At 36.2% G+C, this 10,834-nt stretch overlaps 3 protein-coding genes and 1 long non-coding RNA gene across 4 annotated transcripts in view; 2 read left to right on the plus strand and 2 right to left on the minus strand.

Annotated features, from left to right (window-relative positions):
- Nucleotides 1-743: 743 nt before the first annotated feature.
- On the minus strand, nt 744-5,081 carry LOC111805938. Its single transcript, XM_023691238.1, has 9 exons — nt 4,993-5,081; nt 4,830-4,924; nt 3,615-4,749; nt 3,205-3,509; nt 2,983-3,052; nt 2,626-2,877; nt 2,323-2,434; nt 1,204-1,380; nt 744-1,089 (listed from the first exon to the last, which is right to left on the minus strand). Exons 3-9 carry the CDS (start codon nt 4,581-4,583, stop codon nt 869-871), a joined length of 2,106 nt encoding a protein of 701 aa, XP_023547006.1. The 5' UTR covers nt 4,584-4,749; nt 4,830-4,924; nt 4,993-5,081; the 3' UTR covers nt 744-868.
- Nucleotides 976-5,475, plus strand: LOC111805939. Its single transcript, XR_002816721.1, has 3 exons — nt 976-1,065; nt 1,192-1,287; nt 4,760-5,475. It is a non-coding gene; the product is annotated as an uncharacterized LOC111805939 (long non-coding RNA).
- Nucleotides 5,476-6,807: 1,332 nt separating this feature from the next.
- LOC111806184 (rho guanine nucleotide exchange factor 8-like) lies at nt 6,808-10,561 on the plus strand. The gene is made up of 7 exons (XM_023691561.1): nt 6,808-7,775; nt 7,956-8,072; nt 8,265-8,416; nt 8,579-8,653; nt 8,749-9,018; nt 9,368-9,688; nt 9,999-10,561. Exons 1-7 carry the CDS (start codon nt 7,529-7,531, stop codon nt 10,386-10,388), a joined length of 1,572 nt encoding a protein of 523 aa, XP_023547329.1. The 5' UTR covers nt 6,808-7,528; the 3' UTR covers nt 10,389-10,561.
- Nucleotides 7,508-10,834, minus strand: part of LOC111806185 — a 10,913-nt gene continuing 7,586 nt past the window's right edge. The window contains exon 4 of the mRNA XM_023691563.1: nt 7,508-7,601. The gene's annotated coding sequence lies outside the window, so the exon portion shown is untranslated. The remainder of the gene's footprint in view (nt 7,602-10,834) is intronic.

Raw genomic sequence — 10,834 nt, forward strand, 5'->3', positions numbered from 1 at the left:
ATTTTGTTGCTATACAAGCTAGTGGCAACCTACGAGGCTGAGCCCGTACCACACACTCGAGCACAGAGAGTCGGGGCAATGTCTCAGATCCCTACAAGTAGAAGATGATCAAATCCGCTACACCCACCTATAGCCCTGATATTAAATCGACTTTAGACTAGCTTTACATTACAAAATACCCCTCGAGAGCTCGAGAAAATGATATTTGGGTTTGGAACAGGGAGTGAATTGGGATAGCTAGCACGAGTATGACTTAACTGATATCAAACGTGTATCATCGATCGAAAGGTCAGAATTTTGAATATTTCATCCCACGATATAACTAAATAGGTTAGGGACAGAATATATAATAGGTTTCCTACAAAACATAACTAATGGTTTTTTTGGGGCGTTTAAGGATAGAGACAAAGAAGCATAATCTACCATGACAACAAAATGTTCGTGATAAATTTGAAGACTAGCTCGTTATTCTACTCGGGCAAGTCTTTATTTTATAGTGTATTTATGTCATTCTAAAAATAATTGAGGAAGAGGTCGTTATGCACGAGAGAGTCGTAAATGACTCTTTTTAGATAATTCTCGGGATACCGATTCAGGGTTTCTGTAGAACTGTTTAGCTCAAGAAGTACTACAAAATCGAGCCTAAACGAAATACATATAAAGACCGGACAAAAATAAAATAAGTATAAAAATTTAAGCATATTTTTAAACCTAAAATAAATATTAATAGTTCAAAATGGGAAAATTAGATTTGAGGGAAGAATAATTTAAACCTATATTTTATTATCAAATTTGATAAAATATCTAAAAAAAAAAAAAAAAAAAAAGAAGAAAGAAGAACAGCGGAAGATGAAGAGCAAACAAAGATTCAGGCGAAGGCCTCCTGAATCAATCCAACTAAAATTCTCTTCTCCAGATCTTCCACAACTTCATCTGCTTCCTTCATCGATTCTCGGATCGGCCATCGCCAGCTTAAACCAAAAACTCCATTTGTTGCTTGATTAATTTTTCTGTAATTTCTCAAAGATTCCATGCCGTCATAGGCATTCGGCGGCGATTTCTCCGGTGAGTTCCATACTCTCGAATTTCCTGTGTTTATGTAAGCAAACAACCGGTTAATCTTCTTCGAATCGTTTGGTCAGATGAAGTGAAACTAATCGAAGTAAGTTTATGGTTGCAAAATCGATGCAGAATGTTTGTTACCATTCGCATTCAGATGGAGGAGTTCATTTGTGTGACTGGAAGGCGGCAGATTGATCGAAATCGGAACTTTCGAGATAGTTACAGGTTTGATAACTGACAATTCATGTTCTATGTACTTAAAGCTTTCTGGTGTGCGGCATGAGTGACTGAGAGAACTCTGGCTTTCGCTGCAGTAGTCTGTAATTTGGGGAAAATAACTCATGAACATCTTGATCTTAACAACTAAAGCATGCGTAAAGTAAACTTTTGTGTCAGACACTGAGATTAGGCAGAAGAACAGCTTCTAGATAGTGTTGGATGAACACGATTCTACACAATGGTATGATATTGACCCCATGATTTTGCTTTAGGCTTCCCCAAAATGCCTCACACCAATGGTGATAGTATTCCTTGACTATATATTAGTCGATGATCATTCCCTAAATTAGCCGATGTGGGACTTTCATCATCCAACACCTCCCTTTGAACAAAGTACGCTTTGGAGTCCCCTTTGTCATTTTTTACTATGCCTTCGAGGAGGGTTGACTCATTTTCTTTTGGAGTCCCCTTTGTTCGACATTTGAGGATTTACCAATCTATTGGCACGACTAAGTTTTAGGGCATGATTATGATACCATATTAGATGAACACAACTCTCCACAATGGTATGATATTATCCACTTTGAGCATAAGCTCTCATGGCTTTGCTTTGGGCTTCCCCAAAAAGTCTCACACTAATGGAGATAGTATTTCTTGATTATAAACCCATGATCATTCCCTAAATTAGCCGACGTGAGACTTTCATCATCCAAGAGATAGAACTCGAGCAACTTTATCACTCTCGTTTTAGGCCTCAATTGTGTTATGCTGTCTGGAAACATCATTATTAGAAACTTTATTCCCTCTATTCTTTACTAAAATAATAAACCAATTGCTACTTGTGACATTTATCTGTTACTGTAATTGTTGATACTCTTGGATCAAATTGAAACCAAAACTTTTCATATCGAAAATGCAAATGTAAGCAAATTAAATTTTGTAAGACTCTAAGATTACGAGATCTTATTCTGAGATTATGAGCATAGTAAACAATCAGTGTTCTACTCTATCTGTTCTAGTTATATTAGTTAGGAGATTTACCACATGTTTGATGTCTGGAGCTTCCAGCTTTTTCCTTCATATTTAACGAAGAGGCTGGAGAATATGTTCGATCGGGCTTCTTAACGTCGCTTTTGCCTCCAAATTTCATGGCCTGCAGAAAGATTTTGTTTTAGTTTTGATTCTTTTCACAGGCCAAAATTATCTTCCCCATCTCCAATCAAATTTTCAGAGCTTGTAACTAATCAATTTCAGCATTCATGCCTCAGTATGTTCTTCACAAACAATGACTGGAAATAAAATGACATGTTAATGCATATGGGAATATAAGAAAGTTGGACTTACCCCTGGTTTCTCTATTGAAACCTCATTGATGACCTTTTCTGCAATTGCTTGATTCGTGCTCAATGGGCTGCGCTCGGGGGCAGTGTCCGATGTAGGAGTAGAGTCCTGAGGGATAGGTTCCCCTATGACATTTGGTTTCCATTGATGTTTGCTAAGGGATCCCTGCATTTGTTCTTGAAATTTTGGCACACTCTTAGCTTGTGAAAGTGGATTTTTTCTCTCTACAATCTCTTTCTGTGATTCTAGAATTCTNTTGCTAAGGGATCCCTGCATTTGTTCTTGAAATTTTGGCACAATCTTAGCTTGTGAGAGTGGATTTTTTCTCTCTACAATCTCTTTCTGTGATTCTAGAATTTTCGTATCAGTTTCTTCTTTCCTCTGGAGATTTTGATTGAATGGAATATATGGAATCCTTTTTTTGGGCTTGGTAACATCCACACACTCTTTTGGTTGCCAATTATCTTCTTTTGTGTTTTCAGCTTCTTTTCTGTGATAAATCCTTGAGATTGCAGTCTCTTCAGCCCCTATTGACCCAAGCACTTTTTTGGAACGTAAAGCTTCTNCCTTTTTTTGGGCTTGGTAACATCCACACACTCTTTTGGTTGCCAATTATCTTCTTTTGTGTTTTCAGCTTCTTTTCTGTGATAAATCCTTGAGATTGCAGTCTCTTCTGCCCCTATTGACCCAAGCACTTTTTTGGAACGTAAAGCTTTTACTTTATTGTCATTCTTTTGCTGATGATACTTTTCTTTCATCTTCAGTTTCATGAACTTTTTCTTGTTCAATGCTGCATCTTCCTCGAATACGTGTGCTTGGCGTTCCTCCGATTCAACCTGTGCAACACGCATAGGTTGTAGAAGTACAATTGGTGGAGCAGTATGGATNTTCAATGCTGCATCTTCCTCGAATACGTGTGCTTGGCGTTCCACCGATTCAACCTGTGCAACACGCATAGGTTGTAGAAGTACAATTGGTGGAGCAGTATGGGTTAACTCTTCTCCTGAATGGCTGTAGCTTGAATTATTGAAATGGTCACTCGCTTCCTTTGTAAGATGCTTAAGAATGCCTTTGAATTGTTGGGTGTCAAGATTTGACTTCAGTTTCTTTGTCTCAGCCATCTCCATGCTAAACTTAGGCCTCTGGCGATCTGAAATTTTCTCATCAAGAAACTGTTTGTGTGGATTTTCATGCATTTGCTTTGATTGAGGTTCTAGACCCATTAGCTTTGCAATCAAATTTTTGGTATTAACGTTCTTTGCTGGGTTTGGAGCAGTGTTGTACACCATTGAAGATTGGCTAGAGCTTGTGGATGCAAGATCTGAAGATGAGTTTTCCATACTACTTTCAGGAAAACTGATTCTTTCAGCCTTGTTTGTTGTATTTGGAAACACGAGTTGTCTTGCAAGGCGATCTCGGATCATCTTCTTCAGTTCCTCAGCTCCATCTCCATAAGAACAATCAGCCGAAAGCTGGGGTTTTTGAAATTCGTTCCGGCCAGTTGTTCTTCTTTCTATCCGTTCATTTTTCTTCTCCTGAGTCATATACCTTGAAGCTTCCTGCAGTTTCCCTAGAATAACCAAGGACTGCTGCAAATCAAGAGCTCCTTCAAATAAATCTCTTGCAATTTGGTCAGACTGTCCATCACATTTCGTCTCGTTAGACCACCGATCAATTGTCCGATTCAGCTTCTGAGTTCCTCTCGACACTTCCATGAGTTGAGATGAGGATGAACTACTGAACTCATCTCCTACTTCTTTGATGGTTGTTTGCTGTCTTCGTAACTTACAGTCCGAAAATTCGTAAAAGTTCTTCCTAGCTGTCCGACTTTTGATCGGCTTCTCCATTTTTGATGAAGCAACTTTCCTTCTCCTGACAGTGTTCTTATCAACTATGCCTTTTGGATCATTACAAGTTAGAAACGAGTTGTAAATTCTTGATCTTAGCTTGTCCTGAGGCATATCTTATTGATTGAGATCGCATGTACATTGCAAAGCGGACTCAGATGCTAACATTACTGATATCCCACGAACCATTTCCAAGAACTCCTACACATAACTCTTGCATGGTTTTGGATACCATAATAGTAATTTCAGGCTCTGTGAGAAAGTTTTAACCTGTTTGCCTCTGTACATAGGAAAAATCCAGGAAAATGAAGCAGAAGTGTTGAACCAAAATAAAGAAGAAAAGAAGCTGAAAAGCGGTACCTTAAGGATAAGGAGTGGCTGCAAAGCTCTTGATTGATCAACGCGAGTGAACTGTGCTTAGATGCTTCGTAAAACCGCACCGATAGAGAGAGGAGCTGATGGATGAGTAGACTCAATTGAAGGCATTAGAAAGAAGAGGAAAAGGCAATAAACAAAGACTGACCAACATCACAAAGAAGTTTCAGAGCGTCGAACCGGAAGAAGCGAATCGAACCCGAGCAGAACAGTTGCAGGCTTTGACATATGGAGAAAGAAAGAACAGTAAGTTTTGATGCTTTTTTCTCTTAGTTTTCTGAGGATTCTTAGAGAAACATGATAGTGCCATTAATGGCTGCTCTTGATTTGGGTCGTAGCCATTTCAAGAGTACTGTTGAAGCAAGCCCTGTTATGAGTAAAAGCATGAAAAAGCTGAAGCTTCACACAAGGGAAACTGCCTTCAACTGAGGTTAGTTGAATTTATTCATTACATTACTGTTTCTTTCATATCTGCCTTGGAATGTTTGGGCCATTTGTAGCCAACAACTACTTTAGGGATCTCCAAATAGAAAACCAATAATTTCATGGTTTGCTCTCATTCCAGCAATGTGTAATTCTCTCCCAATTAATGATTCATGTGCATATTGAATTAAAGAGAATCATTCCTTCTTTAATCTTTGTTCTTAGAGTTAGGTTTTCATAGGGTTTATTAGAAAGCTAGTTTGAAATCTTAAACATGAAGAAAAATATTACAATTAGTTCTAATTTTTTATGGGTATCTCTCTAAAACTTAGAGGAACGGTAAAGATAATTACCCGTTTCACGGATCTGTTGAACAAAACACGATATAGAGAGNCTTTTTTTTTTTTTTTTCCTCAGTTTTTTCAAATAAAATTTGAAATTTATTAAAAAAATGAACGTTTGGAATCAAATTTAATGATCGTATTTCTTTTTATGATTTAAAAATTTAAATTTAAATATATTCATATTTTGAATTCAAGTTGGAGATCTCAATTTTACATTGTCATTTTGTTCGTTTTAGTATTTTTTTTAGAGTTTTTTTATAAAAAAAATAAAATAAATTAGGGACATTATTGAAAATTTTAAAAATTTTGAGTTATTNAATTTAAATATATTCATATTTTGAATTCAAGTTGGAGATCTCAATTTTACATTGTCATTTTGTTCGTTTTAGTATTTTTTTAAAAAAAAAAAAAAAATTAGGGACATTATTGAAAATTTTAAAAATTTTGAGTTATTTTTTAGAGAGGGTAGTTTTATTAATTTAGCTATTAAAATTAGCTATTTATTTTATCTTGTTGTTAAAAAAAAAACTACTATGTGAAATTCTTGGGCCACACCAGGGGTTCCCAACTTGGCCCATCTCCTTTCCTACTTGGGCCAACTTGGGCCTTTTTTGGTCCATTTTTCGTCCTGGGCTTCAATTAACAAAATTAGGCTACTTGGGCCATACTTTTGTTGGTCCATCTTTCATTTCGGGCTTGGGTCCAGAAACTTGGGCTAAAAAGACCATCTTTGCCCTTAACCTTAAGGATCAAATTTGTGGAGGTCGAAGGGCATTTTAGTAATTCTAAAAACTACCCATAACTAAATAAACTAAATGTTTTTTTTTCTTAATTTATTACCAAAAATATGTTTTTTTATGTNGTCCTGGGCTTCAATTAACAAAATTAGGCTACTTGGGCCATATTTTTGTTGGTCCATCTTTCATTTCGGGCTTGGGTCCAGAAACTTGGGCTAAAAGGACCATCTTTGCCCTAAAACTTAAGGATCAAATTTGTGGAGGTCGAAGGGCATTTTAGTAATTCTTGAAACATGTTTTTTTTTTTTTCTTAATTTATTACCAAAAATATGTTTTTTTTATGTTTTCTTTAAATAACAGAAAGTGGGTTTCTTTTTTTTCTAAAAAAAACTCCAAAAATTATTCCCTAATTAATACTAAATAAAACTCTAATTAATTTCTCCAAACGACGTAGGCAGCAGAATTTGTGACTTCCTATATGCATATATGTATTTACTTGTTGACAAACCATGACCGTAAAAGATTTAATGAATTTTTTTCCTAATAAATTTAAAAAAAAAAAACAAAATTTTAATATATTACCTTAAAATAAACATATTATATTCGACATTTATTTTTGTAATATAACATTACAAACAAGAGACCGAAATTCTAAACTAGAACTCAAAAAGAGAGATATTTATGTCGAACCATTCACGCTACGGTTAGAATGTTAGCTCTCGGTTGACATCAAATGACTTCTAATTTTTTAACGATAGAAAACGGATAAAAAGTAGCCACTAAAAAGAAAACCAATCTCTAATTGACTTAGAGAGAGAAAGAAGGAGAGAGAGAGAGAGAAGGTGGTAGTTGTGCTTGTATGTCTCTCCCTAGTTTGTTGCCAAGCATTGATCTCTCAACCATTGAATTAAAAGAGAAACTCAACTAAATTTGCAGCCTTTATTGCAAACACTTTTTCCACTTAAACCCTTCAACTATTTCTTTCTTACACATTCACACCACAATCTATTGCACCAAAGAACACCAAAAAAAAAAAACAAAAAAAAGAAAAAAACTGCAATATTTTCTCTAAACCCAGACCCCAAAAACCTCGAAATTCAAAGGAAAAAAGTACCCATTTCTTGATTGCTTCAATTCATTACAAAAAATTTGTTGTTGTTGAAGAAAGATTGGATTCAAAATGGTTAGAGCTCTGGTTCAGCAAAGCGTTCAGCAATCAAGATCATTCCAATTCAAGAGAACCGTGGAGCTTCCTGGAAGAAAAACCCATAGTTTGATTTTAGAGAGTGGACAAGAGGGTCATGGTTCAAGAGATTCTTCAGAATCCCAAAGAATTGGATGGTCATTGAGTGACAATAAAGGCCCGGTTTCGTGTTTCGACGGACATGGTATCAGAGCAAGAGGTCTACGATGTCAACCTACCTCTGGTAAAATTATGATGTTTTTACCTCTTTACTCGTCGGGTTGTATCGGTCGAGTTGTATCGATTTCATCAAATTGCAGAGAAAAACGACATTAGAGTAGAAATTGTTGCACTAATCTAAGTTAGCTTGAGAGTTTCTTATCTTCTCACCACTTTGGTCACTCATATGAATTTTTTGGTTCAGATTTGGAATTGATGATAGCAAAGTTTGCTAAATTGCTTTTGGGTGAGGATATGTCTGGAGGTGGAAAGGGTGTTTCTTCTGCCCTGGCTTTGTCTAATTCTATAACAAACCTAGCAGGTATCCTTTTTTTTTCCCTCCTTGTATCTGTCTTTTCTAGAACATCATGCCATATTTAGATCCGGTTTACATTTTCTTCGAGTTCAACAATATGTTAAAGGGATAATTTGAATGTCAGACATTTCGGTCGATGATATGTCTTAACCAATTGAGCTAGAATCTAATTTGTATCACTATGAAAAAACATTGTAGCATCTACTTTTGGGGAGCAGAAGCTCGAGTCGTTATCTTCGGAGAAGAAAACGAGATGGAGAAGAGAAATAGAATGGTTTTTATCTGTAACCGATCACATTGTTGAATTTGTCCCTTCAAAACAAAGGACAAAAGCTGGAATAGACATGGAGGTCCTCCTTCTCTCCCTAAACTCCTTTTTCTTTCCAATTTTTTGAGTTCAACACGTGGAAGCGGGAATTCAAACATTTGACCTCTTGGTCGAGGGAATATACATGGTTCCCTTCCCTCGTTCCTCCCCTTGTGTTCTAAAGAATTGTTTGTTTTTCTTATAGATCATGGTGACTTTACAAAGGAATGATTTGCTCATGAACATTCCAGCACTTAGAAAACTAGATGCCATGTTAATTGTAAGTATCTCACCCATCTAAGAGGTCCACATTTTCCCAAGGACCTTAAGGTTTATCATCCTTACCTCCAGTTCTCACTTGAATATCATTGGCAGGGTTACCTGGATCAATTTGGTAAACTAGATGAATTTTGGTATGTATCAAGAGATGATGAATCTATTACAGATTATACACACAGGGATGGAGACAAATGGTGGCTACCAGCAGTTAAGGTACCTCCGAACGGGCTATCCGAAGTTACTCGGAAATGGCTGCTGTTTCAGAAGGAATCTGTGAACCAAATTCTAAAAGCAGCCATGGCCATAAATGCTCAGGTCTTGACAGAAATGGAAGTACCAGAAAGCTACATTGAGTCTCTCCCAAAGGTAAGAGAAAAAACTTGTGATCTAAGAAGTATGGTCAGTTTAGGTCAGTTTAGGTCGGTTAACACGACCGTGTCTAATATGTATAAGATACTTGTTAGGCATATATCGGACACTAATTTAGCAAGCATAAATCAAACTCATGTGTTAGCATATAAATCTATCATGTTTTTAGGAATGATATAGTAAATGTTGTGTTCGTGACCTAGATTTTCAAGAAATGACATTTCACTGTGTTTGGGTTGTGTCGTATCTGTGTCTCATGTCCGTATCCGTGCTTCTTAGCTTAGGATGATTGGTTATATGAAATTTGAAACTTGAGCTGAACTTGAATTTTGAGTGTCTTTTGTAGAATGGGAAAACAAGCTTGGGAGATGCAATCTACAGGAGCATAACAGATGATTATTTTAATCCAGAGGAATTCCTAAAATCAATGGACTTGTCAACAGAATACAAAGTGATTGATCTTAAGAACAGGATTGAGGCCTCAATTGTGATATGGACGAGGAAGATGCATCAAAAGGATGGAAAGTCCACATGGGGTTCAGCAGTGAGCTTTGAGAAAAGAGAGATTTTTGAAGAGAGAGTTGAAAGCATCTTGTTCTTAATTAAACAAAGATTTCCAGGGATTTCTCAATCTGCTCTTGATGTATCCAAAATCCAACATAACAAGGTAAAAATCAACGCTTCGATAACTGTCTCGGCTAAAAAGCCCTTGAACTTTGCCCTTTCTTTCAAAACTACCTGTGAAGTAGAAACTTTACCCTGGAACAATGTGCCGGAGTTCGGGTTCCAGGTCCTAATCTTTGTCCAATATCCTATCTAATTTCTATTTCAAGGATAGTTTCAAATGTTCATCGAAGAGGAGTATCTTTCTTAAAAAGGGCAAAGTTCGAAGATATTTTCGTACTTTAGCTTTGCTTTTGCTGAAATGTTGAAACATCAGCAATCCATTGATCTTCATCTTTGGTGATTGTTCACAGGATGTAGGACAAGCAATCCTAGAAAGCTATTCAAGGGTGATAGAAAGCTTGGCTTTTAATATCATGTCCAGGATTGAGGATGTACTTTATGCAGACACTGTTGCTCGAGAATTGTTGATCGAGCAGTCGTTTGAGAATGTTTCTGTGGATACAGAGAAGCAGCTGAGTCCCAATGGCTCCCCACCTTCAAAGACACTCTCAGATTTCATGGGTTGGGACGATGACAATGATAAACTTAATACAGAATCATTGTCCACTAAGGAGAGTTGCTGTAAAGAAGACGTGACCCTTATGAGCAAAGCTGCTGATGTTGTAAAACCAAAAAAATTGTCTTACTTAGAGAAGCTTGAGAATTTAAGTGCTTTAAGAAGTCCAACAGCTCGCCATTAATCAAAAGGTAGAAACTGAAGGAGAGAGGTAAAAAAGGAGAGGTAAGAAAAGGTAAAAAGGGAGAAGCTAAAAAGAAGGGATATAGTGTGATATTTTGAAGTTTCACCCAATGTAAAAATTCAGACCCATGTAGGATTCTATTAACCTATTCTTTTGTAGGACTTCCTTCTAGCGAAGGAAATAGTAGTTTTTTTTTTTTTATTATTTTATTTTATATATATATATATATATATATATATATATATTTTTTTTTTTTAACCTTGGGGTTTGAGCATTTGATATGTACATTCTTTCTAGTTGTATTGACTTGAAGCTAATCTAACATTTCATTTTTTAGGCCCTTTTCATAGTAAGAAGATATATTTTGAACTTCATTCATTTACCAATGTTGAAAATTGTGCTTGTTTTATCACAATTTCTTTACCCAAAAAAAAAAAAAAAAAAAA

The sequence above is a fragment of the Cucurbita pepo genome, chromosome LG11 (genome assembly GCF_002806865.2).
Source record: "Cucurbita pepo subsp. pepo cultivar mu-cu-16 chromosome LG11, ASM280686v2, whole genome shotgun sequence".
Classification (NCBI taxonomy): Eukaryota; Viridiplantae; Streptophyta; class Magnoliopsida; order Cucurbitales; family Cucurbitaceae; genus Cucurbita; species Cucurbita pepo.